The 27,320-nt window shown below is 47.1% G+C and overlaps 1 protein-coding gene across 2 annotated transcripts in view; it reads left to right on the top strand.

Annotated features, from left to right (window-relative positions):
* Positions 1-2,505: 2,505 nt before the first annotated feature.
* The window catches only part of GALNT16 (polypeptide N-acetylgalactosaminyltransferase 16), a 74,624-nt gene continuing 49,809 nt past the window's right edge, over positions 2,506-27,320 (top strand). Inside the window, exon 1 of one of the 2 annotated variants that reach the window (XM_039704803.1) lies at positions 2,506-2,867. In XM_039704803.1, the coding sequence (XP_039560737.1) occupies positions 2,664-2,867 (204 nt within the window). In that variant the 5' untranslated portion in view covers positions 2,506-2,663. Of the gene's footprint in view, positions 2,868-18,231; positions 18,262-27,320 lie in introns of those variants that run through there. The other variant, XM_039704806.1, reaches the window with a different exon arrangement.

Consider the following 27,320-nt stretch of genomic DNA (forward strand, 5'->3'; position numbering starts at 1 on the left):
TAGAATAAAAGGTTAGAAGTGTGCTGTCTTTTAAAAGAAATATGAGATTCTGGAGCAAAGCTTGGTGGTCAGAGATTAAATCATTGCAAGTTCTGGCTGCAGTAAAAGGAACCTTCAGTACCAATAGCTTGGACTTGCAAGCTAGTAATCCTACAGTGAAATATGTGGGCCCTGGAGTTGACACATTGCTGCATTACTTTCAAAGCATGTGGAAGCTTGCTGGTAGGGAAGTACATGCTTTTTCTTCTGGAGCTGTGTTGAAGGTCCTGTCTCCTTCAGGTCAGCTAGCTCTAGTGCCCCAACCAGCACCTCCCAACACTCTTCAGCTCAAATAGGTACCAAAGCTCAGGCAACATAAATCAAGGACCTCTGCAAATCAGGTTTGTCTGTGCTGAACTGGATCTGCTGGCATGGTGAGCTGCTCTGCCACCAGCTTTGAGGGTGGGTAACACAGTCCTTGTGTGCCCTTCACTGTGATTGTGGGCTTCCCTGCCCAGCATTCTGAATGTGTTTCTGCAGGAATAGACCCTGCCTTTTACTGCTGATTCCTGCAGGGAAAGGAGAGTAAAAACATCTTCCCCCTAGGAGAAAGACCTCTTGACCTGGCTTCTGTCTGGGACCCTGCTGAAGCTTGCCTACAGAGCACTCTGCTCGTTTCTGAGACTTCCCTACACGCCACCCCTTAAGAGGCAATGGTGATTGCATGGCAGCTTATAGGGTGTGCTAGCGGGGTGGGGGGGCAACACAGGAAGAAAATTAATGGCTGCAGTGGAAAAGGGAAGCAGCATGCTTGGAAAAGCAGGAGAAGGCAGTCTGTTTAGTTCAAGTCTTGGGGCAGAGGATTTTCTCCTATTTCAGACAAAAGTCTCCATTGTTGTTTGTGATTTGCTTTTCTGTAGTGAATCCCATCAAAGGTGAGAAAAGACTAAGAAGGAGTCAAGCATAGTCTGGTATGGTCTGCACTGTGTGAAAGAGAAGACACTCTGCCTGGCTCTGCTGTCACATGGATATGAATACATCTTACTTCCTGTCTTCCTCTTTTCTGATTTCTTGGTACTGCTCCTCTGCCTCTCTTCATGTGCCTCTGCAGCCCAGGCAGCTGCTGGATCCAAACCCACACAGGAGAGCAGATGCTCTTTTTCCAGTAAGACTGTGAAAGAGATTGAAAATAGTGGGAGCCCAGCTTCCACAGGATGTGGACTGGACAGCTTAGACTAGTTATGTTTTTTTTTGATCCCTTAGAAGACTTAGGTTTTTAAAGGTCTCAAACTTCCCCTTGCCACTGACTATGACTAGTCAGCCTGGGAAACTGTGTGTGGTTGACAGGTCATTGGGAAAAGTATGTAGGAGGATGTGAGATGCTTCCTAACATTTTCTACATCAGGGCTGCAGTGTGCTTTGCAGGGAGGTTGATGTGGAGCTGTGCTGCAGCCCTGGGAGGTGGTGGTCCTGGAAACAGCATTCTGAGTGCCCACAGAACGAGTCTGGCAAATGAATTTTGTACTGTGCTGTACTTCAGGAAGCAAGCAGTGTGCAGATAAATCTCAAAGGGCAATTTAGCAGAGCAGGTTGCAATTACACTTAGAGGCATGTGGTCAGGAGGAAAGTAGGGCAAAATGTTATTTAGAAGCCCTGATGACATTTTCCATACTGTAACACAAATACTCTAATCCACTCATCAGGTGCCTTGGAAGCACCCACGTTTTCTATCTAGGCCTGTTATCAGGTGCCTTGGAAGCACCTTTGTTTTCTAAACATTTGTTTTCCCTGTAAGTTTTCTCGGTACCTCCTCCTGCTCTTTCAAACCTTAAAGCCATAGTTGCTCAGTAGCTGCACTGTGCCTAAATGTCACTTGGTTTCACAAGCTGCATGCTCTGTTGTTTAAGCTGCCCGCAGGGCTGGATTCAGTGAGCTTTTTACCGCTACAGCTTTAGCAGTGCCCTGTAATGTGGAATTGTACCATCGCTGCCTCTCCAGTGCCATGCTTGTCCTCCCGCACGGCTTGAAAGGCCTCGAGGCTGTGGCGCTGGCCCGGGTGCCAGCCCTTGTGCCACTGTGTGACTGTCGCGTGTGGCAGCGATGGCAGCGGCTGCTCGGGCAGCTCCAGTGTCAGCCCAAGAGCCTTGCTCCCGTCAACCACCACAGCTTCAGTGGCAGATGGGCTCATCTCCATGGAGTGTGCCTACATCCCGTGTGCCATGGGCCGCCACGGTGTATTCGCTGGCCGCCTGCCTTACGGGCACCACTGTGGCAGCACAGGCACGAGTCCCACCGGGGCAGCGGTGCGGAGGGCAGGCCGGTGCGCTGCCATGCCAGCAGCCATCTCCCGGGCTGAGCCCGTGCCATCCGCTCCCCGCCACCGGGCCCAGCCGCTCCGTGGCCGCCGCAGCCCCTTCGGCAGCCGGGCCCCGCGGCCCGCGCCGGCCCGGCCGGCAGGAGGAGGAGCAGGAGGAGGCGCGGAGCCCTCCGCCCCCTGCGGCGGAGCGGGAGACGCGTTAGGACCCGGCGGCGGCGGCTGGGCGGTGCGGGCCGGGGCCAGGGCCGGAGCGGGAGCGGTGAGGGGCGGGGGAGCCGCGCCGCCGCCTCCTGCTCTCCTCTTCTTCCTCCCGCAGCCGCCCCTGCCCGTCGAGGCAGCGCTCCCAGGCTCCCCCGGGGCGCTCGGCATGAGGAGGATCAGGGCTAATGCCATCGCCATCCTGACCGTCGCCTGGATCTTGGGCACTTTCTACTACTTATGGCAGGACAACAAGCCCCGCTCGGCGGCTGCCGGCAGGTCCGCCGGGGGCGGTAGCGGCGGCGCCCGGAGCGGGCAGAGGGCGGCCGGCAGGCTGGAGCTGCGCCGGGAGGAGAGGACCATCCCCCTGATCGTGAGTGAGCGGCGGCCGCCTGCATCCCGTCCTGCCGCGGCCGGGAGGATGCTCGGGGAGGGAGCCGCCGGCGCGGGGCTGCGCTTTGCCTTCGGGTTGCTTTCTGTTTATTTTAGCATTCGTGCTTGTCACCATGGCAGCCGCTACAATCGGGGAGCAGGGTGGGCACTCTCGGGGGAATAGAGTAATGCTGTGGGTAAAGTGTTTGCGAGTTGTCTCCGCCGCTCTCAGCCCGGGCTCTGCTCCTCCGGCTGAGAGCGGCTGCCCTTGGCCGGGGAAAAAGGCGGGTGAAACAGCTGGAAGGATTTTAGTTCGCGTTCAGAAGGTGCTCCCATACAGATATGTATCACAACGCATGCATGCGATCACAGTGCTTTCCCGTCAGGAGCGGCTGAGAGCCATGACCTCTCACCAGCCCTTCCTCCGGCCAGCCGGGCTGCGGGCGCCGGGCCGGGGGATGCGAGTGACCGCCGCTGGTACCAGCCTCTGCCTCGTCCCTCCGCTCGGCTGCCAGCGCGGGGACCGGGCGCCCCTCGGGACTTCAGTCAGTTTCACACCAGAGGCAGCAGTCCGAGGCGGGCTCAGGCTAGATTTGGGCAGGGAGATGGCGAGAGCCCCCAGAGCTCCATTCCTAACCCGGGGAGAGGTAGCAGTGCCCTGATGTGCTACTTCAGTTTTGTTGAAAGCACCACACTCTGCCCTCCTTGGGTATCTGTGGGCTCAGTAGGGGGATAAAATTGAGCTCCTGACTTGAGGATGATGACGACCTTTCTGCTCTGTCCGTGGGGGTGATTTGTTCTCCCTTCAGCTTGTATAATAGCACCAATAAAGCTTTCCCAACTCTAGGCAATCGCTTCATAAAAAATAAATCAGCCCCTGGAGCAAGAAGTGGCCCAGCAATACCATTTCCAGGAGTGATCCAGCTGAAGCTGTTCGGGAGCTGCACTGTGTGTCACTCTTTGGCTGTGAATCCATTTGTCAGCTGGTTACGCACACATGGAAGCGAACAAAAGCAGCAGCCCGGTCAGAGTCGAGCAGGGGCCAGGCGCCAGGGCTGCCCGCCTCCCTCCTTGGCTGGCACTGGGATTTTTTGGCCCGTGTCTCGCTTTCTTTCACCTGTAAAGCGGGGATGGGAAGTGTTTATAGGTGTTTGGGAAGCCCTGTGAATGTTTGGAAAATGCTGTCAGAGCAGTCCCAGCCCTGAGGCAGCAGGGTGGAAACTCTTCAGCTGAGCCCCCTGGCCATTGCTTGCAGCTGCTGAAACTCAAAAGTCAAGGCTGAGGCTCTTGGACAGAGCACTCCTGTTATTTGCTGCTCACTAGGGCTGGGGGCTGCCGGCAGTTCAGGCTGCTCTGCTTTGGAGCCTCTGTGGAGCAGGACTGTGGAAGTGAACACGGTGAGGAGCTCTGTGCAAGTGCTGCTGTTGCTGAAGCCCTTTGGGTGCACTGGGAAATGCTCTTAGGCTGGCCAGGGCTGAGTTGAGGATTTGGAGCAGTCCTGCTTTTTTGATTCCACCTTAGTGGCAGAGGAAGCTGCCCCTGAGCCTCTGATTTCTTGTGTGAACTTGAACATGCTGGTGTAGCAGTTTTATTTCTCTGTTCCCCCGCTTATCCCTTCTGGTTTTTTATAGCATTTACTTTACTCCCTCTCAGAGGGCTTGTGAGGTTACATGAATCCATATTGTCTGCCAAGCACCTTAAAATCCTCATGAGGAGGATGCTGTGGCAGTGCCACACGTGATTATGTTGCTGCTGTTTGAGGGGGCAGTATGTGCTCATGGCTAACCACAAAGCCTCTCCTTACAAGATACACTGCTGCACAACAGCCACTCCAAATCTGGTCCTGCTCTCCAAACTGTGTAAATCATTCCAGTGCTGCTCCATGCCTGAAATCCCTTAGCAAGGAAAAGCAATCATCCTTTGCATCTCAAGCCCCTCTGTAACTGGGGTCCTAGGATGTGCCAGCCCTCCCACCAGGGCTTTCAGTAGCAGCTGAGATGAAGGAGGACCATCTCCTTATGCACCTGGTAGTGGGGCATGGTGCAAATTTCACATCCTGACCTGCCATGATGTATTTGGATAGAGAAGGAAACAGGAAGGGTTTGTGGTGTTTGGGTTTTCCCTCTAGCACGCAGGTTTCCCAAGGGTTTGGTGGGTTGCTGTGAGAGGCAAGGTGGTAAAATGCAGTGTGTGTACTCATGTAACTATGCAGTGCTATGGCTGTGGGAGCCTGACAGGCTTAGCAGTGATGAGGCTTGCACAATGAGCTGTCCCAGCCTTGGCCTCTGCCAGCGCTGCTGGGGCAGGAGCAGGGAGGTGACTGCGTGTGGGCACAGGGCAGGAAGGTTGGTGGAGCTGTGGGGACAGCACTGTCCCTCGGAGTGTGGCATCTAGCAGGGTCTGAGCAGTGAGCCTGAGGGCTGGTCAGGCCAGGGCAGTAGCTGTGCAGACTGTCCTCAGCATGTGGCCACCTTTGTTCCCCAGCTCAGTGCACTAGCCTCTCCCAGCCAGCACAGGAAATGTGCCAGTTCCATTGCCCCAGTGGAGAAATAACAAACCTAGAGAAGCAGCTGTCCTTTGGCAGCAGAGCCCTCAACCCCGAGTTCGTTCCCCTCAAAGTCAGATTATCTGATTAATGTACGATGGTGGTCGTGTATAAAGAGCACGCTCGTGCTCTGCGTGCTCTCTATCCCCTGGCTCTCTGCAAAGCCAGAGACAAGCTGCCCATTTGGATTCAGCTTCTGGTTTCCTCTGCTCTGCATGAGTGACGATGTTGGAGTTCAGGTTTGGGCTCATCTGCAAATAAGGGTGACTCATGTGACTTATTGGTCTCTGGAAAAATATTTTTTCAATTTTCTAAAATTGGCTGCTTTTCTGCCTGGGAAAAAGAAAAAAATCTTTCTTTTGGATAAGTGAGTCCAAGAGTTCTGCTCTTGTATCCATGCTATGACATTTCAAATCCTGGGCAAGTGAAAGTGTATTGCATGGGTTTAAAAACTGAAGTGCTTTCTGGGCTTCTGTTTTTCTTCTTTATTCTCTCTTAATGTGAAGAATAAAAATCATCTCAGGTAAACACTGTAGTCAATTGCAAGTCTCAGCTTGAAACAGTTTTTTATTTGTTGACCTCATATTTATTAGCACAACTTTGAACTTAAAATCTGGATGTCTGACTCCTGGAGTCAGCAGGGAAATCTTTGAATATTTAAGCTGAGGCATGGAGCTGTCAGAGATCAGTGTCCCAGAAACAGCTTGTGCATTAATAGTGATCCTACAGATATCTGCTTTATAGATAGAAATCTTGACATGTGGCCTCTCTGCAATAAGCTCTTCACAAACAGGCTCTACAGATGCTTGAAATGAAAATTCAGATATTGGCAAATGGCAGGGTTCTCTTGGTGACATGACAAGCCCCTGCATGCTTCTCCTTCCACTTACCACGGAGAGTAGAAACACAAGTGAGTACCACGTTTTTTTCTCCAGAGCACATCATAGTTTCATATAGATTAGAAGGAGCCCTAAGACCTCTGAGAGTTAGCTTGTGTGTTTTTGGAAGATGAGCTTCCTCCCTGGACTCTTTTCTGTCTTTTCTAGGCAAAAGGTTGTTTCCTGTCTCCAGGAAATTTCCAAAGGCCAGAAGCTGTGCTATGTCTTGTTAGAAGGGCTTTGGCATCATTCCTGCACTATGTACAGGTGGTTCATTGTTCACCATGTGCTGCATATTGCTTTAGGATGGCAGTGATGAGCAGAGCCCAGGGCTCTGTTCCTCCCTGTCCAAAGACTGCAGCAAGGCAGGCTCGCCCAGCGCACTCGTGTCCCAGTGAAGAGACGAGGCCATTGCTGCAGCGTGGGCAAAGCTTGTTAGCGCGAGGGATGGTTGGTAGGCAGCTTTGAAAGAGGGATTTTTCTGTTGGCTGACTGTGAGCTGAGGGTGGGAGTATTTTCTCCTTTTCCCTAGTCAAATGCAGGATGTGAGGTTGCCCACAGGGTTCTCCAGCTTGCTGACTTCTCTGGGGTGGCAGGGAAACAGCAACATGCCTGGAAGGTGGAGATAAAAGTATCATTATTTAAATGCTCTGAATTGTGTTAGGCTTGTGCCCTGTTGCTCTTTGGAGCAAGTATGATGCCTCTTATCTTTGTAAATTGCTCTTTGGATTTTGGTGTGTTGTCTCTTGTCTCCATCCTGCCAGCTTTGTGAGCTGTGTAGCTGCTCTGTGAGCCCACTGGAGCCAGTCTGGCAGTGGAGAGGCCCTGGATTGTAATGCTGGCTCAGGTGACCTGAGCTCAGCCCTCCTGGCTGCTCCCTACCTCTGTGCTCAGCCAGGTAAAATGAGCACTGGGGAGATGAGATCAAGGCACCCTTTTTCCTTGTAGCTAAGGGTTTCTAAATGCACTGCAAACAGCACTGAACTGTGTGTCACAAGCCTGTGGTGAGACAGCAAGCAGGAGACTCCACTGGGATGCTTGGCTCAGAACAGGTGGTGTGTGTAGGCAAAGAACAAGTTGGCGAGGAAAGATGTCAATTGTTTAATTCCCACATCTTGTTTAGCCAGAAAACAGGCAGTGGCTGGGCTTTACCTGCTTCTCTGAATTGCCAAACTGGCACATTTAGCCATGCTTGTATTTGCCATCAAGTAAGACCACCTTGATGTACGCTCTTCAGACCCTGGAACATCTAGTTAACAGCACGCTCTGCTGCTTTTGTTTCGTGTTGCCTTTGGCTCCTGGGTATCTGAACCCACAGAGCAGGTGCTGGCTGATGTTCACCGCTTGGTCATGCATGAATTTATTCTCATCCCTTCATCACATTTCCTCTGTGCACAGCTTTCAGAGGATGCTGTTTTCCTCACAACTGGGATAAGCTGCAACTTTAATGGTTTGCTAAATGATACAATTTTTCAGGGACCTGTATCCCATGAGGCTCCTGCATGTGTGCCTCCCTGGAGGCAGGTCTTCTAGCCTCAGGCATGTAACTCCAGGTGGATCCTTAATAAATAAAAAACCCCAACAAACACAGCAAGAGGGGGATCAGCACTATTTCCTTGCATTGGCATATTGTCAGGCTTAATTTCATGACCTGCTGTTCTGTGAAGAGAAAAGGCCTAATTTTTAATGAGGTGCCACAGTTCATTTGAACAGCTTCCTTACCATTTTACTCACAGCAGGTTGGTCCTTCTGGAGTCTCCTGCCTTTTGGGGTAAGGATCACGCATATGGCTCTGTAGGTTTCTTTCTGCTCTTATGCTGAGTGTCTGTGTTTGAGTTTGCACACGTGGGCAGAGCACGGGAGGCTCTGTGGTCTCCCCAGGGCTGTGATGCTGCCCGTAAGCCAGACCACCATGGCAGCAGCAGCAGCACACCTTGAGGCCAGGAAGGTACAGTGAGCAAACCAGTGAAGTTGCCACGTTCAACAGCTCGCAAAATTGCATCAGCAGCACACCTTGAGGCCAGGAAGGTGAGCAAACCAGTGAAGTTGCCACGTTCAACAGCTCGCAAAATGCTCTTGTTTTCTTGAAACATCTTCCTTTCAAGTAAAAGGAAAAGTGGAGGAAACTTCATCTCTCTTGTCCTACCATCCTGCAAAGCAGCTCTGCTCCCTGTGGCTCTGCAGATATCTGGGCTGTTGGAAATGAGATGGAAAAGAAGCTGCCAGTTGCTGGGTTTGTCTGTGCTGTTCAGCCTGGCCCATTCCACTGCCAAAATCCAGCACCTGCCTGGCTCTTCCCAGCACCTGTATGGCCTCTGCTCTTCCCAGTTTGTATCGGGGTGGGGGACACAGCCCTTAATGCTTGGAGTTTTGTGCCAGCCATTCATGCTGTGGCCAGAACTTTGCAGTACTGATTTTTTTTTTTTTTGGAACTCTGGCATCTCTCTTATGGCACATGGGGCCTGTGCCAGCTCCCTGGGAAAGGATGACTTGGTAACTTTTCTCTAAGCGTATTGCTGCAGGAGGAAGATTCAGTGACAGCTTGACGGTGTAATGTTTTATTTACAATGTTTATGTTTTAAAAATGTGGGAATGGCTGCTGTTTGCCTAAGTGGCAGAAAATTATTTTATATTTAATTTGTCCCAGGGGTCCTTGTGATGCATAAAAATGAAATGAAAATGAAGGAAATTGTTCACAACAGTGATGTTAATAAAATCCAATTGGAACCACTGGCCTTAATTGTTAATCAAAATGATGCTGTAGCTGCAGTGAGGTAGCTGGGGCTTGGGGAACGTGGTGGTCTGGGCAGCCTGGGAGGGTGTGTAGAGGTGAGGGGAGGGCCAGTGCAGTGCTCCTGAACATGATTTATTTTACTAGAGCCTTTTCATTAAATCAGTGGGTGAAGCAGTTGCAAGTTTTAGCGAGCTGAAGCATTCTTTAGTATGCAGCCTCTTCCTCAGTTAGATCTTTGCATATACAAAACTGTCTTAAGATTTAAAACCTAAAAATGTAATGGTGTTGCTGGAAACAGAAAGCTTTGATAGATATCTCAGGTTGCTGTTTGCCATGGTGAAACTTGGTCCAGACACTTTATCCCAAAGCAGGCAGGTTGAGAGTCACTTAAAAGGCAAGGGGAGAAGATGTTTTGTTTCTGTGGCACTGAACTGGGACCGTCCATTTTGGAGCACTGAATACTGACTTAATTATTCCTGTTAGAAAAGCACTCAGAGCACAAAGGCAATGAAACAAACAGAGGCAAATGTACTGGGGATGAAGGATGGGACAGCAGGGGACCCTGGCTCAGCTGTGCACTGTCTCACTTCTGCAGGGGAAGCCCAGGGCAGAGCCCAGCAAAGTGGGACCTCTTGCTCTTCCTTGGCTCCCCATAGAATGCCAGCTGGTTGTTCCTATTCCATGTCACCTCAGTGTGAGTCCCAGGACCTTGCTTTCTCTTTCCTGTTTTGCTCGTGGATGCTGCTCTCATGTGCCACTCCAGCCCTGTCTGCCAGCTCCTGCAGTGGGCTTGTGGGCTCCTTGGGGCTGTCCTGTCAGCTGGCACTGCTGGCACTGTGTCTGGTGCCCAGGCCATGATCCACAGCACTCCCCATACTGTTGCATTAAGGTAAAGATTGAAGCACAGTGAGACCCGTGGAGTAGGAGCTGAGCTGCATTATTGACTGAGCTGAACTCATCTTCCTTACAGGCTCTTCATATGCCTCTGTTTCCCCACAGTCTAAAATGAAAATTTTATCTACTTCACAGGGCTTTTGGGCAGCTTAGCTTGCACATTTTGTAAAGGGCTGGAGATGAGAGAGATAACCTTAGCAAAACATGTGGTTGAGTCGTCCCTTTGTATATCCTCTGAACAAGGAACAGGATTAGCAGAAATGTAGCAGGTCAGGGCCGATCTGCTGCAAGAGGAAGGTGTTGAAGGCACAGCACAGGCTGCTTCATGCACTGAACAATGGGATTTGTTAGAAAAGGCTGTGTATTACACACTGCTGTCTTTTGCCGTGTCTTTACAAGCACATATTCTTGCAACTAATAAAAATGATAAAGGACTGCAGGTGGACTGTCCGCTTCAGATTTCCATGTCCCAGTTGTGTCTGGGGCTGTGGAGACAAGTAAAAAAGAATATAGTGGTCTCTTGGGCCCTGTCTCTGCAGAGAAATTACCCATGTTGTGATGTGCTTGGAGCATATGGGTAATTTCTCAGTGTTGGTAGAGACCAGGTTTCTGATAGGCAGCTGCACGCTCCCTTTGGCGCTGCTTTCTTTCGCCTCCTTCAGGGGCATGGTCCCTGCAGGGACCTGCCTCAGCTGCCTCTGCAGTGCCACTGTGTCCCTGTGCATCCCCAGGATGTGAATGAGGCTGCCACATGCGGCTGCCCCTGGGCTGGGAAGCTGTTCTGGCTGGTGAGATGATGCTTGGTTGGTTGTCCTGCCATGGTGGAGCTGGAGGGTTGACTTTGCAGCTCAGGCTTCAAGGCTGCCATGGTTGGGCTGGGGCAGTGCTCTAACTTCTGACTGTTACAGCATGGTCACTGATGACATTCAGCTAAAGCCACAGAAAATTACCTGCTTTAACCTCTTGTTTTCAATTTTCCCACTTTACAAATTTTTCATCTGTAAGCTGTAATATGATCTTTTTGAGGAGGCTTTGTTTAACAGTAGCAAAGAGAGAAAGCACCTGTGCTGAAATCTGTATCAGACATTTTGTGAGGAAAAAGAAGGACTATTTTTCTTGCCTTTATTGTTTTGGATAACTGCCCTGAAACAGCTAGGGCTTGGCTGGAAAAGTGCTTCTAACCAATGAAAGTGTCTTCAGAGGTTCTCCGAAAAAACCTTTCTGCAGCACAAAACTGGAAAAATAAAGCTTGCTTGCCTGCTGAGTACCCTGAACAAAGTATTTGGTGCCAGAGAATGTCATGCCCAGTAATGCCATGCTGTAACTTTGTGCCTTTTGGTATCAAGTATGCAGTAAAAAGTGTAATGAGTAAGGAAGAGTGTATAAGAGCTTTAAGAAGCAGTGCAGCTCCTTGGGTAACTGCTCAGTTAGTCTCTGAGTACAGGAATCTGGATACAGTGGCAGTAAAAATGGGAGCCATCACATCCACACAATGAAATTGAAATAATTGTGTGCTTCCTATGTAGTTCCCTGTAGTCTTTTGAAATTGTGAAAAATAATGGTAAAGTATTGGAGTTAAAAACTGTGAATGGTGCAAGGGCTCACTGCCAAGTCCTGGTGTGTGTGATCATGCTGTATTTCCCAGGTGCTGTAATATGTCTGTCATTTTTGGTGGATTTTTTTTTCTTTGTACCTTTCAGTGAGATTGATTCACATCTGGTTGTGTGGTAGGAATTACCAGCCACCAGACTGCTGATGGAGTAGGCTGTGTTTGTCTCCCAACCTTCTGAAATGTCTCCATTTGGCTGAACTACTTGTTTTATGCCTAAAGATAGGGAGCAGCCTCTCACAGTGACCTCTGAGGGGTTGGCAGGAGCAGTGAAAAACAGGGGGCATAGCCCTGTTTCTGGCCTAGGGATGCTCCGTTGCCACATCCCTGTTGGTGCTTCACTTGCAGAGCTGGCTTCTCTGTCAGGGGCAGGCTGGGGTGAGCACAGGGTGTTTCTCTCATTGCCCAGGTGCAGGGTGATGTTTATACTGAACTTGGGTTGGCAGCAGAAGGATGGATGCTCTGCAATGAGATAACCCTTCCAAAAATTCTCTTGGAACAAATCTGAATGAACTTGATGTCTGTTTGTATCCTCCCTGCGTTTGGTTGAGCTGTGCCTTGGAATGCCACATTGCTGTGCCATGCCTGCTAGCTGAGTGGCCCTATGGGACATTTCAGGGCATTTCCAGTCTGGGAAATGCATTTCTGGCTGGGAAAACTGGCTGGCAAAACTGGACCACACTGGCTGGGCAGCCCAAAAGGAAATTTGGGAAGGGCTGGGAAATCAGTATTCCATCAGGACTAACTGAATCTATCAGGCCAGGCAATGATGAGATGAGGTCAAGCGAGGTCTGGCCTTGGAGAAGCTGCGCAAGCACCTATCAAAAGCTGCCTTTGGCTGAGTGTGAAAGGATTTTAAGTGAGCAGTTGGGCTGCTGGCTCAGGTCAGGTTCTTGAACAGACATCAGTCTCATGCTGCATGTTAGGTGAGCCATGAGGAGGTAGCTAACAGTGAAAGCAAACACTGTCCTTACAGCACAAGATACAGATTGAGTCACATCAGGTGATAGGAAAAATCTGCTGATCTGCCTGCATCACTCTCCTGACAGTGTTATTAAAAATTATGCATTGTAAATTATTTACTCATTAATTTTCCTGGGCCTAAAGCTTCATTTTCAGGGAAGACATATTGGAGTAGAAAGTAAACATGGTGGGGTGATACAAATCATTGTGTGTGGCAGGGCTAATGTGAAATACAAGTTATGGCTATTCTTCTCTCTGCTGCTGTTCAGCTGTTAATTGTGCATCACTGCCCTGGGTGGCTGGTACCTCTGCTACCCCTTGTATCTGTTGCTCAAAAGGGCTACCTGCGTGCTTCTGCCACCCCCATGGGTTTGGATGCATCAGTCATGGCATGGTAGTGTCATGGCAGTAGTGTTCTCTTGCCCACTGCCAGCATCCTTGGGACAGTGGGTCTCCACTTGCACTGAGGAATTGGAGGGGACAGTGTTCTTGTGAGGATTTTGTGAGACATTTGATGTGTGCAAAGCTGAGCCCTTTAAATCTTGATGCCCTAGTTAACGGGGATTTAGTCCTTCCAACCTGTCACAGTCCATCTCATTTTTCCCCCTCTTTCCTTTTAGTTAGAGGATTAAAATTGTCGCATTGAGCTTAAAGGGGATTGGAATGCTCTGTATTTTTCTTCTGCTTTTGCCCAATAGCTCCTAAGAGACATCATAAAGAATGGCCAAGAATGGATAAACAGGTATTAACACCACTGCAAGTGCTGAAGAAAAGGTGAGAAAACTCTCCCTACCATGTTGTGCCCGCATTATTGCAGGGTCTGAGCAGGACGTTTTCATTAGTCTGTGTCCACAGACTGCCGGGGGCAGGAGCACAGAGCTGGGCAGGACCAGCAGCTGCAGCAGGGGAGAGTGGTGGTGGGAGCTGGGTGTATCAAGGAGTGCCCTTCTTATTCTTCTGTGCCTCCTGTACCCATGGAGCCGTGTAAGGCTGCCCAGTTCACCAGTGTACAAGAGGAACTTGCTCCTGCCAGGGGGCTGCACGTTCAGAAACCCCAGTACACAATTCTGCACAGCTCCTTCATCTTGGCTTCAGAAGAATCCAAGATCTAAACTTTAAATGAAGAATCTTGACTTGTTTTTTTGGGGGGCACAGGAGGGAGGGGTGTGGCTGGCTGGTGCTGTTCACCATGAAAGAATACTTGAAAGTGTTACAAAGTAGAAATGCAGGGTGACCATTTGGATTCCCTAGTTCATGTAGCAGTCAGTCTAAGAATTTAGGAAATAATGCTGCACATGGTGTTTTTTAAACATCCAGGAACTTGCTAAACTAAGTCTTGTGATAGAGTCATAAAGACTAGGTAGATTTTGAGTATCCACAGTACGTCATCAATTTTCTTGTCCAGCTTTCTGCTGGTACTTTTATAATTCTGGTAGAAATACATCTCCCACTGCTGCATTTAATTTGCTGGCCCTGTGCAGAGCTTAAAGTGTGGTCTTCACCATTCTGTGTGGCAAGGACAGCCATGAAACATGTTGCCAGAAGGTTATTTTGAATCATTAGAGACAATGTGTATCTTTGTGGTCTTGAGCAGGTGAGTGAGTTGAATTTGAATGGAAAATATTTCCATTGAGGAATTTGCTTTAAATTTTCTGTTCAATATTTTTCTTCCCAAGATAAATTCCCATATCACTGTCCCTTATCTGAAAGGGATAAATTTAGACGCATTTTGATCAGTGCCTGTCAGTTGTGAGCCATTTGAGTCAGGTGCTGCTTATCCTGGGGTGGGCTCAGCATCTGTGCAATGCAGAGACCAGATTTGCCCTGGGTTGCCATGGGGGTGACTCCAGCCATTACCTGGAACTGCTTGGTAGGAGTTGGGTGAGGCTTGGCAGTGTGCTGAGGGTTCAGGTGCAAAAGGACAGACCTGGGGAGAATCTGTTCTCCATGAAAACTCCTTTTCCCTGCCCTAGGTGTAACTCTGTGTACAAGGGGAGTGCACAGCTCACAGCTGCGTGTGTCTCTGTAGCAGGGTCTTTCTGAATGTGGGGGACATGTTCTGTGAAGAGAGAGTGAGACAGGGAGACCAGTTGAATAATTAAACCATTAGGGGCTACCACAAGCCTGCTTGGAGTTACCAGTTGCCTTGCCATCCTTTTTCAAGCAATTTGCATGTAAGAGTTGTGTGACATCTCTCATTTGTCTTGCTCCTATCCCAGACCTCACACAAGGCCTGTACTGCTGGGTGCTTCCTGTTTATCTGCAGATCGCTTTGACTGTCCAGACTGCAGGCTCTTTTGTGCAAATGTGGACAGAAAAGACAGCTTCTGTCCTGGAGTTTATAACCTCTGTACATGAGTGAGATAAAGAGTTGGGGATATAAAACATTCTTTCCCCCATTCCCCTGATGGAGAGCTGAGGCTAAGCCTTGAGCTCTGCTGAAAGGAAACAAAGCATTATTGAGAGCTGCTAACCTCTGGTTATTAACTCTGATGAAAATACCAGTGAAGCCAAGACAGCTTGGATATTAATTGTGTACCAACATATTAAATGAATTTGCTACTGGATTCCAGTTACTATCCCAGAGACAATTAAAACTCTGTCCTGTGGTAGCTCCTATTGTAACTGGCCATCCCTCATTACATTTTGCATTGATAATATATTTGGATTACCTCCCCACCCCTCATAATTTCTGTGACCAGTGATGTGTTGGCCACCTAAAACCACTTTGGCACATATTTTATGTAACATGAGTGAACTGAGACACCTTGGGGGGAAACAAATATGGGTTGTGGCTGGAGGGAGCATCCTGGGAAATCCCTTCTCCCTGATTACCTCAGTTACCTCAAATGCCACCTTGTGTTTTGGTTGTGCATTTCTTTTTGCACGTTCATTTTCAGGGAAGAAGTAGCATTTGAGAACAAGCTGCCAGGACACGAGACAGGTTAGAAAAAACTTCCTGGTGATGTGTAAATGTTAATCATTAAACCTGTTACCGCGTAGCAACATGACTTCTCATAATGATTAACTTCCTCACCAGGCTGTAGTGGAGTAAATCTCAGGGTGTTTGCTGAGCTCTGGAAGCTTCAGCTTCTCCCACTGCAGCCCAGCTGCTGAATGGGGTTGAAACACTCCTTGACTGGCTGGGGTGATGAACAGCAGGGCTTCTTGGGGCTGATGGTGCTTCTTCATTTCAATTCTGCTTTTGAAGACTTACATTCTCAACCTAATCAGGGTGAAGTGAGGTGCCTTGTGTTACATTGTTTTTAATGCCAAATTACATCCTTAACCACGTGCTTAAACCAGTATTCTGTGTAATTCGCTCTTCTGAGTGGAAAATACACTGTAACGCTTTTAATCATTCTCTCTGCAGGAAGAAAAAAGAGTTTTCATCAGGGAATACGTTCCTGGAGTTTGCAGCACGCACTCGTTCATTGTCTTGCTGCCCTGTTCTTTGTGCAGATAAAAGCAGAGTGCTGGATGCTGAAATTCTTGTATGCCTGGTTGGTGGCATGTGGCACAAGTTGTCACGGGCACTACCATCTGACTGGGCATGTGGCCTTTTCCCCACGGGTTATTAATAGTCAAATGCAAGTGCAGCAACATTGTCTGCTTTTGTAGGAGCAGAATTTTACACGGGTGAATTAGGCTGGTTGTTCTCATTTTCCTTCAGACAGGAGTCTGAATGTCGGGCATCTGCTGCTGCCACTGCAGAGCCAGCTTTGTGCTGAGAAGGGGTGCTTGCCCAGTTCAGGCTCCAGCAGTCTGGACAACATCAGCTGGAAGATGGAGAGTTACAAATGGATGGCCAGGGCTTTACCACTGTTGTTTTGGCGGGTGATACTGGGTCATATTGCCAATAATTCTGTATTGCAGGCAGGGAGAACTTGGCACTCTTAAGTGAGGGGCCCCAGGGTACAGCCTGTACCTGAGCTGGATAACCCGTTCTGCAGCATGCTGGAGAGCACCTCTCCTGATCAGAGGGGTGAGGAGTGATGTTTCTAGGTCAGCAGCACTATGCCACCTCGAGAAAGCTCCTAACAAGCACAAGCAACTCAACATCCTTCAGTAAGTCTGTCCTGTTTGACACAGACTTGCTATTGCTTCTTGAATATCTCCACATGGTGCTGTTGGGGTAGTGGGAGTGGGACAGAATTTGTTCTGCAGAATTGGTTTTTCAGAATGGCTCTGCACTGTAAGCAGAAATGGGCTCTTTGGACTTACTTGAGGGGAAAAGATGGCCAAAATAGACCTAAAGCCTGATCTAAAAGAAATACCTTTGCTTCTGAAAAGGGTGAGTAAAAAATCCCCACCTGTTTGGTAGTGCCATCCAGGCTCCCTAAACGTTGTGCTTCTAGAAGAACTGTGTACAATTCTCCTGCCAGTTCAGTACCTCCAGTGTTACCAAAGTGTGTGATAAACAACTGCATGGGAATGTCTTCAGTGTTAGAGGGCAGCTCAGTGATCTGTTTTCAGGACAGACACCAAGGCTGGCAAGGAGGAAGGTATTTATACTGTGCTTTAGTAATTGTTGACCTGAAAGAACTTGTCACTGTCCATTTCTCAAAAACATGTTTTAAAAAAACTCCATTAGCTTTAATGAAATTGATTTGGTACATTTCTCAGAGTGTGATGGTGTAATGGCAGTATTCTCCTTGATTTACTGAACTAGCTTATCTGAATTGGAGGAGTTTGCTTGGTGCTTCTTTGGGATGAGAAAGATGTTTGAAGAAGTGTGGAGTGCAAGACTTTTTGGCTTTTTTGTGTTCTCCTAGGATAGAGAAAGTGTGGAAGTATTAAAATATATTTAAAACTATTTTAATACATTTTAAATATTTAATTGTTCACTGAAATGTGGACTCTTAATATTGCCTTAAAATAACTGCAGCCTCCCTGCAGATGCTGACTGCCTCCTGCAAAAATGACACCATGGCTTCTGGCTTGCTTTGGGAGGTACAGAAACTATCTGATAGCTCTTCCTTTCCCCTGTTCCATTAAATAGGTTGCCAGTATAAAATGCAGTAAGCACAATGCTATGGTTTTATCTATATTAGTGTATATTGAGCCAGATTGGAACCAGTGTCTGGAACCAGCAGGAAAGATTATCTGAGGATGCTGGGGTTACAGAGCAGAATTCAATGTGACCGGGCTGGAGCTGGCTGCCCTTTAAAGATGTGTGGTTTGGGAAGAGAGGATTGCTCTTAGAGAGGCCTGTCTGCTCCTTCAGAGGTAATTTAACAGCCTGCCTTGCATTCAGGCAAGGGAAATGCTATCAGTGGATTTTTTCCTATTGTATTAAATGACCTGTCTGTATGTCATGGCCTAATTGTGTTACCCCAGAGAGCAGTGGATAGAGGATGATTTTCTTTGGAAGTTTTCTTTGCTGCATTGGAAAGGGGCTACTCCCATCTGATTCAGCTGCCAGGCAGCCAGATTTCTCTCTGCTGGTCAATAAACAGAAACTGTGGTTTTATGCACCAGAAGCTGGGATACTGGCTGCTGTAGTTATGACTTAATTGCTGTCAGAAGTGTCAGATTAGTAGGAATTGGATATTGCATCAAGCTAAGGGTCTATCTACCAGAGAGGTACACGTTGAAAGTGAATCCATATATCTACATTAAACAGACTTGTAGTGGCATCTGTTCTGCCCAATGGTTTTTACAGGGAAAACAGTCCACAGACAATAAGACTGAAACACTTCTATTGGTACTTTCAGTAATAAACATTTTTTGCATTGACAGGTCATGTGCACTTGAGTCTTCAGAAATGTGGTAAGTGTTTAAGCATCTTCTTTTACAGATCAAGAGTCTGAAGGAGGCTCAGAAAGGTTAAAGTCTTGATTTACACTGATTGCTCAGGCTCCATTGACTTTCTCTTTGAATGTCTTTCCCGCTGGGCATTTAACTGACATCCCCTTCCTTGGAGCTTCAGTGCATGTTTAAATAGTCATGGCTCTTCTGCAGGGAAGGCAGGGCTAATAAGGAAAATTGAAGTGAATACACCCTGCTGATGCACAGTGCCAGCATGCTTTGCCCTGAGGATGATGCCTCTCCTCACTGGGTATCTTTAGGAGGCAGCATTCAGAGTGCAGGTCTCTGTTTGCAAGTGGGACATCTTGCAATGCTGCGAGGTGAAGGCCCTTGTAAAAGTGGCTCAAATGAGGCAGACAGTAACGAGTTGTCCAGGAATGGTTCATTGGCTCCTGCCTGGCAGAGGGAAGAGTGTCCCTGTGATTTGTGCTTACCTTGCTATGCAATTGAATTTTATCCTTGAACTTGGTTTCTGGTTCAGACAAAAGCCCTCATGTGAAACATATGCCATTTGCACAGGGTTCTTGATTAGAAGAATTCATCATAAACATGGGCATCTTTCTCTTGTTGTTATGGCAGGGGATAGCGATTAATCACATCCTCAGAAATTCCTCAGAAATGTGTCTGTTCTTGTTTACTATTTCTATATCCTTTCAGTCCTTGATGTCTGCAGAAAGATGAGGTCCCTTATGACATTGCTGTGCTACCATTTAAAAATGTGGGTGTTAGAATGGTAGAGAATTCATGGGATACTATAACCATTATTGTGCTTTTAATTAGTTAATGAACAAGTGACTTTTAAGTTGTGGTAGTTCCACAAGGCTTGCTATCTGTTGATCAGCAAATGCTTAAAACTTGCATATTCAAAAATATCTTTATCTGCTGGGATAAAGGGGGAAAATCACAGCATGCTGAAATCTTAACAGCTGCCCTCTCCTAAAACATCTATGTGCTCTTCTCCCATACTGCCACTAGAAAGGAAGGGATAGAGTGCAAAAAAATAATTTGCTATGATAATTTAAAATTGAACAGCTTGGCTTGGGGTACATCTTGCACCCTGCTTTTTCTCTCTGCCCTCCCTCAGGTGGCCAAGGCATGCCATTTTGGAAGCATTCAAAGAAGAGAAAGTCCATTTTCTGTGCAAAGTTCAAGAATTAGAGGTTCAAAATGGCTTATTAGGTTCTTCTGTGTGAATACTAGCTTCCAGCACCAGGGATTAATTGCTTACCTTCAGGTTTTGAAAGGTCTGTGTCTTTTTTAAAGAATAAAGCAAGAACATCTTGCAGGCTGCAAAGCACATCAGCCTTATTGAAATATTTGCTGGGGGTACAGCAGGGCCCTTCTCCTAAGCTAGGAACTATTGGACTACTGCAGAATTGATTTTGGTGGGTTTTTTAGCCAATAACCCCCATTCATCTCCTTGGGGAAATTTTCTTTTAGCTGGTTTGTCTCCTTTCTTCCCCTCCAGATGGATATCATGGTATTAACAGATGGCTGAGGAGAAATGTTTCCTTCCCTGACTAAAAAGGAAGTGAACGTATGGAAGCTGTCTCAGACATGAGTTTTGAGCCCTCTTCTAACTTGGCAAAGACTTTGTCCTCAGCCCTGGAGCCTTGAGGACCAGTGTGGCAGGCAGAGGCAGATGGGGAAGCCCACCCACAAGGGCGCTTACAGGGGGAATGGAGAAAGTGTGTTTTGAGAAGGCCAGCATTGTAGCAGGTGGGCTCACTTGTACTGTACTGGGCCAAATCCTACTCTGGCTCTCACAGTATGTCAAAGCTGGTATTTTCAGCTGTCCTTTAAGCATAAAAGCTAGGTCAATGTGTTTCATGAAGACCTGCTCTTCAGTGGCTGCTTTGCGCTGCTGGAAGCAGTTAATTAAATCAAACACTGTGGGTTTCAGAATAGCAAGGTCTTTTGGGTGAAGGACTTGGGTAGATCTGGAAGCAGACGTTTGATGAAGCCATTTTGTGCTCTGCAGTGTTCCCTTTAAGCTGAGATGGAAAGGGAGTGTTAATCTATTTCTCAAGGGCGCTGGAAGAATGACTGCAGTCTTGTGAACATCACTGATTGTGTCCTCTAAAAGATCTTTATGGGACCACACAAATGACAGAAGCAGTAGATAGGTGTGGTGGCTTGCTGAAAGAAGTGAGAATATTTGATTTGAGATCCTGCAGGCAAGCTCCTCTGGCTCTGAGAGGGCACAAATCTTATATTTTGCTCTGCAGGTTATGATGAGCAACCTATGCCATTCCTCCAGATTTTGCCAGGTGCTGGTAGAGACACTTTTTGGATGGTTGTGAAATGCAGGAGAAACTATTCTTACCAAGATATCCCTCCATCTGTCTGCAAATAATGCCTGTATTACCTTGTCCCTGGGTACTGCCTCCCCTTTGGGCTGTAAGAGAGGCAGAGGCTGAGCCAGTGCAGTCCTATACCTGCAGGAGATGTGGGCCCTGCTACGTCTAGAGACAGAGGTCATCTTCCAGTAGCTGGACTGAGAAAACACTGAGGGATGTTAGTTGTATTTGGAAGGAGTGTGGGGGGAAACAGGAGAAGCAAAAGCCAGGTTATCTCTATCAGATGCTGGCTGTGGTCCCTGAGGAAAACTGCTTTTGCTCTGTTGCCATGATGTTTGTACTCAAGGTTAAAGCACTTGGGTGGAGGTGAAGACACCATTCTGGTAATGTTTTGCTTCAGGTGGGTTGACTGCAAAGAAAACTCCTGTTGTCAGCCTGGTATTCCCAGGGGGGTATGGGAGGCATGATGTCTGTTACCTGCGTGGTAACATGAAAGTGTGCAGTGAAGGGTAACATAAAGTCATTATTAACTAAAATAAGTTGACAGAGTTCTTCCCCCTCTTGGTTAAAAATTTACTGCTTCACACAGGTTAACACAGTGCTCTGGGGAGAGATTGAAGGGATGAATGTGTGTAGGAAAGCAGAGGGTGGGGATGGGTGTTCTATATATGCTTTTCCCACTTGCTGCTTCCCTACAAAATGTATCAGTCATTTGGAAATTGGTTCTGGCAATACTGCTCTCTATGTTATAATAGGAGGAGTCTGTTAAGGGCATATCTGGTGGGTGAGGGAGTAAGCGTAGGATCTTTCATGTGTGGAGGTGTTACCAGGTTAGAGATGGTTGTTTGCTGGGGCAGTTGCTGCAGCCCCAGCTCCAGCTGAGTGCTGAGTGGAGGACAGGGTGGAAAGGTGCCCCAGTTGGACTAGGCAGCTCTCAGTTCAGCTCCAAGGACAGCTGGAGCAGCCTTGCTGGGAATATCCTGCAGTGTGAGCCACTGGCCTACAAGGCTCCATAACTGAGAGAGAATATTAACCTGTAGATGGAAAGTCTGACAGCCTCTGACTCAGAGCATCTAAGTGATGTGGGATGGGAAGAGCTTGCAGGGGGCCTGGCAGGATGGATAAAGGAAAATAATTTGGAGGGGAAGTACATTGCAAGTAGCGAGATAGGACCAACTTTGCTTTCTTTTGCTTTTCCCCCTGGCTCTAGACTGCAGATAACAGCAGCTATTTAACATTCCTGTAGATCTTCCTTGCTTTCAGATGAGGAAAAAAAAGAACAATTTTTTTTTTTTTTAGGAAACCAAAGATATGGCTACATTCACAGTTTCTGAACTGAGTTGTGTGGGAGATTTGTACATGTTATTTGTGTCTGTATATACTGAAAGCCTTGAGGTTCTTGTTGCAGAGCTTTTTTTCAGTACAGAGGATTTTTATTATCTTTGTACTTACTTTGCTGTTTTGTTCAAAGTACCAATTCAGTTCTATAGTTTCTCCTACTCTTTGAGTGGTACAAACAAAATACTGGCAAGCAATTTGGACACCTGAGCCAAAGCACTGGAGATCAGAATGCCTCCCTGAATTTAACAAAATAATTGACATACCTAATAAGATGCCAAACCTGATCAATTTGGCTGATGCACTTCCATCCCCATCAAGCAGAGGTTTGTCTTGAATACCTTTAGTTTAAAGCCCCAGAGGCATCCTGCAGAAATGGATGGTGGAGCAAGCAGCTCTGGGACCCAGCTGCCTTCCTTCCTCTCCAGCTTCTCTTGTCTTGGGCACCCGTAAGCAGGATTTGGGGCATCCCAGAACTGGGGACAAGCCAGGTTACCCTCCTGTGTGAGGGTGAGCTTGCTCAAGATGGGATCACTCACACATATATCTTTTGATAAAGTCACCAGTGGCTTGCAGTGGGTAGACCCCTCTTTAGCTGGAGGTGATCTCTGAGCCTTGCAGCACCACCAGCCAAACCAATGAAATGCTTTCAACTCCACTGATTAAAACCACAATGAATGAGCATTTACTTGTGATTGCTATGAGAGTTGCAGTACCTCTGCCCATGAGATTTTAATGGATTTTTTAGTGTTCCCAAGTTAATCAGCCTCCTTGAGATAGGTATCTTTTCTCTTGACACTTATCAGCATGTCTTAGACCTGGCACAGTAGAATTTGAACTGTTGACACTGCTTAATGCAGAGATATAAATTGCTATTGCATTGCCTTCACCACAGTGCATGGTCCGTGTCAATTGTCTTTCTCAAAGGCAGCCATTTCTGAAGCAGTCTTTCTCATATTACAATTTTGCCTTCAGTGAGGAAAATCACTTTTCTGCAATGAGAAACATGATTCCTTCCCTAATCTCTGACTAAAGATCAGTGAACTTTTGAGAGGTACCTTTCTGCTGTCTTGTAATGAAATTATTCATTTTCTTGTTCTGCATGGCTGACAGATATCTATCAATTCCAGGCCTTTAGTGTTGCAGTACAAACGTGTGCTGCCTGTGTTTAAGGAATGATTCTTCATTTGCAGGAGCCGTACCAGGCAGTTACCCTCTGTGAACTGGCATACACACGTGGGTTGTGTGCATCAGCAGGATGGGTGTGCAAAAATTGTTCCATTTTATGATGGACATAACTCACAAGGTTTGATGGTGAGAGACAATTTTCTGTTGTTTAACTTCACTGGTTTCTAATGAAGTGTGCTGCTAAGCTCTTCTGCTCCACTAGCTTGGGGCATTGGTTGCTAAAGTGCCAGCTTTCCAAAATTACCCAAATGTACCAAGTGTTTGACTCTTAAAAAAGATATAATAAATCTGCTGGCAAAAGAATGTATTTCTTTCTGCTTCTGGAAGGATTCTCCTGTGGATAGCCTTGATTCTGAACATGACTACATTTACTCCTCTAATTATATTAGAGGAGTAAATAGCTGTCAGTCAGCTTTTTTTGTCTTTTTCACATGCTTTGAGTAGCCTGTAAATGGTATGCTGAAAAAAAGCTGTTGTCCAAGCTGTGTGTTGATATGGCAGGCCTGGAAAACAGTCTTAGGGTAGCTGTTTTAAGGCTTCTGTAGATCACTACCAGACCCTGAAGTAAACTCTAGCATTGAAGAAAAAGTTGGCTTTACGTTATTTGTGATGGCCTTGTAAGCTGCTTTTGGCTGAGCTGTTTGAGTAAGAAGCTGAAAGTGGATGCTCCTAAGAATCCGATGGGTGTTCTGAGAAAAGTTAATCACAAGAGCTCCCCAAGAGGCAAGAAGTGCAGTGATGTGGTGCTGATCAGCGTGGGTAGGAAGCGACACCATGCTGGGTGCAGGCGTCAGCAATGGCTTTGGTGAACGAAGCACACAGAGCCCTGCAGTCACAGTGGGGCTGAGGCAGGAGCTGAGCATCTCCTCCCAGCACCCTGCTCCCAGGCAGGAGGCTCTGCCACATCCACAGCACACTGTCAGCTTTCCTTCTCACACAACTGGGAATTGGCTCTGTGTGCACCGGATAGGGACTTTAAAAAACCCAAAAGCAACAAAACAAGCTAAAAAGCACTGTGGTATTGCTATGGTAACAAACATCTAGAAATGCAGGCAGATCTCTGTATTAACTGTAGGCTTGGGCTTTATAGCCTGTGCCCTGGTGGTTGTATATGCAATCAGAGACAGAAATGTGCTGTAAAGGGAAACTGCAGCAGGTTTATGATGTCTTGGGATCTTTCCAAATATGAGACCTACTGTTCCCTCTGCTTGAGGCAGGCTAGCAGCAGTTGCAGGCTGTTGGTGTGTCACTGTTGGTGTGCTTTTGGTCTGTCACTCCCTGTCTGCTACCCATCCAGGCAATGAGAGATGAGTGGTCAAATGCATTCTGGAGCATTGGAATGTCCTGCAGTTTGAGTTTAAGAGTAGCTTGGGTCTTTCATCTGACATTCAGAGGGCTTAGACTAGTTGGAGGAAATGGGTATCTCTTGTTACTTCCAGCAGCACATTCAGTGGCAGGTCTGGGAGAAGGCAAAGGGAGTTCAGCTTCTTCCCTGGTGTGGTGCTTATTTGTGTGTGCAGTAGTTCTGGGTTTTGCTGTGGTTTCAATCTTGTTTTCCATTTTTTCACTGTTTTGGGCAGTGTTAAAATCCTTCTAGAGGGAAGGTAGTGGAGCACATTGAGTTTCTGGCAGAGATGGAGCAGGCCCTTCTACAACATGCCTATGGCATGGGGTTTCTTGGTAGCTTGGATAGCCATTTCCCTCTCCACAAGCATCCACTGGAAAATACTGCAGGACTGGGCAATAGATAAAGAGAAGGGAAAGAACTTCCAGAATGGCAATTACAGAGGTGTAGGGGACCCTGCTATAATTATGGAGGCTGATGTTAGAGGAGGAAAAGACCTGTCCTGAGAAGGCCTGGCTTTGAAGAGGAGAAAAGACCTCAAAATGACAAAGACAATGAGGGAACTGGACCATCTCCCTTGTGAAGAAACGCTGAGAGAGCTGGGCCTGCTCAGCCTCCAGAAGAGATGACTGAGGGGGGACCTTTTCAGTCTTGAGGACTGTGTCAAAGGCTCTGCTCGATGGTGCAGAGGCAATGGGCAGGAAATGATGCACCTAAACAGGAGGAGGACAAGAGGCAATGGGCAGGAAATGATGCACCTAAACAGGAGGAGGACAAGAGGCAATGGGCAGGAAATGATGCACCTAAACAGGAGGAGGAACTTCTGTCCTCTGTGGGTGACCATCCATATGGAACAGATTTCTCAGAGAGGTTGTGGAGTCTTCCTCACTGGAGATATTCAAGAACCATTTGGCCACAGTCCTGTGCCCTGTGCTCTAGGATCACCCTGCTTGAGCAGGGAGGTTGGACCAGATCACCCACTGTGATCCCTTCCAATTTTACCCATTCTGTGATTCTGTGATAATGCTGCCTCCTAAAATAGAAAAGTCTTGTTTCCTGCATCCCTTCCTAAGGGTCATGCTGACAGGATTCTAGCATGTGTAAAGGAAGCTGCCCCTTGGAATGCAAAGACTTCTCTGGCTTACTGATGCTCTGGCTCCCCTTGAGACCAAGTTGCAGGCCTGACTATGATTTCAGGCTTCAAATTTTTTAAAGCTACAGTGTGTGAGATATCAGTGGGGCCTTGATCTGGACACTTTTGGCATGCCACTTGTTTCTGTTGTACTTTGCACATGATTGCAGGGAAGTAGAGGAAGAACTCCATAGAGTTCAATCTCCTGCATGAGGACACACATTGGCATGTAATTATGTGCAGTCATGCCAGGTAAAGCTTTTAGTGGATGTGCATGGTAGAAGTAGCTTTGTATTGACACTTACAATTCAGGATTGCCCTTTTTGTTGAGTCTCTAACCCTACAACCTTAAATATGGCTTTTTTATATTGGCTTGGGGAGGAAGGGACGAGAGAGAGAGCTGTAAGCTGTATGAGTGACAGCTCTATAAAAAGCTGTATATATTGACATAGGAAGGTCATGTCCTTCAGTCCTTCATCAGTAAATGTTGCTTAAATATCTTAAATAGGGAGAAAGATTGAAGAATGCTGTCCTGGCAGTTGGCTGGAATCTGAGCAGTGAATGCTACTGGGCATGAGAGCTAATGTTCATGTTGTGGTTGCAGGGACCTCACTGGCAGTTGCCTTTGTGCTAATCAAAAATAAGATTTGAGCAGTTAAGTCTGTTTTGTTCCGTACAAGGTGCTCTGCTGAAGAGTGTTGCTCTTTATTGGCATTTGGGTGTGTGGCTGGTCTGACCAGCAGAGAGAAGCTGCCTGGAACGGGGCATGGAGATGAATACACTGCCTGTGTGCCATTGGTCCACAGTCTTGCCATGGGCAGACTCATACAGAACACTTTTCACATTCAACCAGCTGAGGTAAGAAATGCTCATTCTAGACTGTGATGCAGAATTATAAGCTAATTTCTCTTTCTCATTAACCTTTTGTAATGAGGGACAGGCCTCCTACTCCGTATCTATAACAGCCCTTTCAAGTTTTTGTGGGTTTTCAGGGTTTGGAGTTTTTAAAGTTTATTTTAAGATATCTTTGATGCTTGAAAAAACAGTTCTGCTTTTGGTTTTATGATTTTTTTTTTTTTTAAATCTACTTTGAACAAACCTCTAAGCACATTTTTTTTGTTCATGTTTGTTCATTACCCATGTTCCTTTGTGGAGCCAGAAATGCTGAAACCCAACAAGAGCAAGATAGAAATGTGAAGAATGTCTCAACTGTTTTTTTCTGGTTTGGAGAAAAAGCTGTTTTACAGACTTCATACCTCAAGCTGTTTTGCTTTTTATCTTTACATCACCACCACAACTTCCAGCTAGAAATTTATACATTATTTGTCTTCTAGGTAATGAAAGCCATTTACAACATAGTTAAAATGGTTTTAAACAAGAGCCATTTTCCAGAGCAAATAAAGAGTTGTAAGAAAGGGAACCTTAGTGTGCTAAGCAGTTTAATTTTTCTAAAATTCTGAAAGATAGCAGGAAATTGGGTCCTCTGTGAGTGCTCTGTATGTGGTTTTTTTCTCACTATTTTTATTTTTGTTGTAGCTGAATTTCTGCTGATGTCACTGGCAATTTTACCACTGAATTTAGCTAATAATTTACAATCACTCAGACTTTTACACTGTGTTTTTCTGAAGACAAACAATGCCTATGTGCTTCATGCATCTTTGTGTGGAGAGGAGAAAGCAGAACTCACCGAGCAGTCCTCATCCTCGTGAGCAAACCT

The sequence above is a fragment of the Passer montanus genome, unplaced genomic scaffold (genome assembly GCF_014805655.1).
Source record: "Passer montanus isolate IOZ18808 unplaced genomic scaffold, ASM1480565v1 scaffold18, whole genome shotgun sequence".
Lineage (NCBI taxonomy): Eukaryota > Metazoa > Chordata > Aves > Passeriformes > Passeridae > Passer > Passer montanus.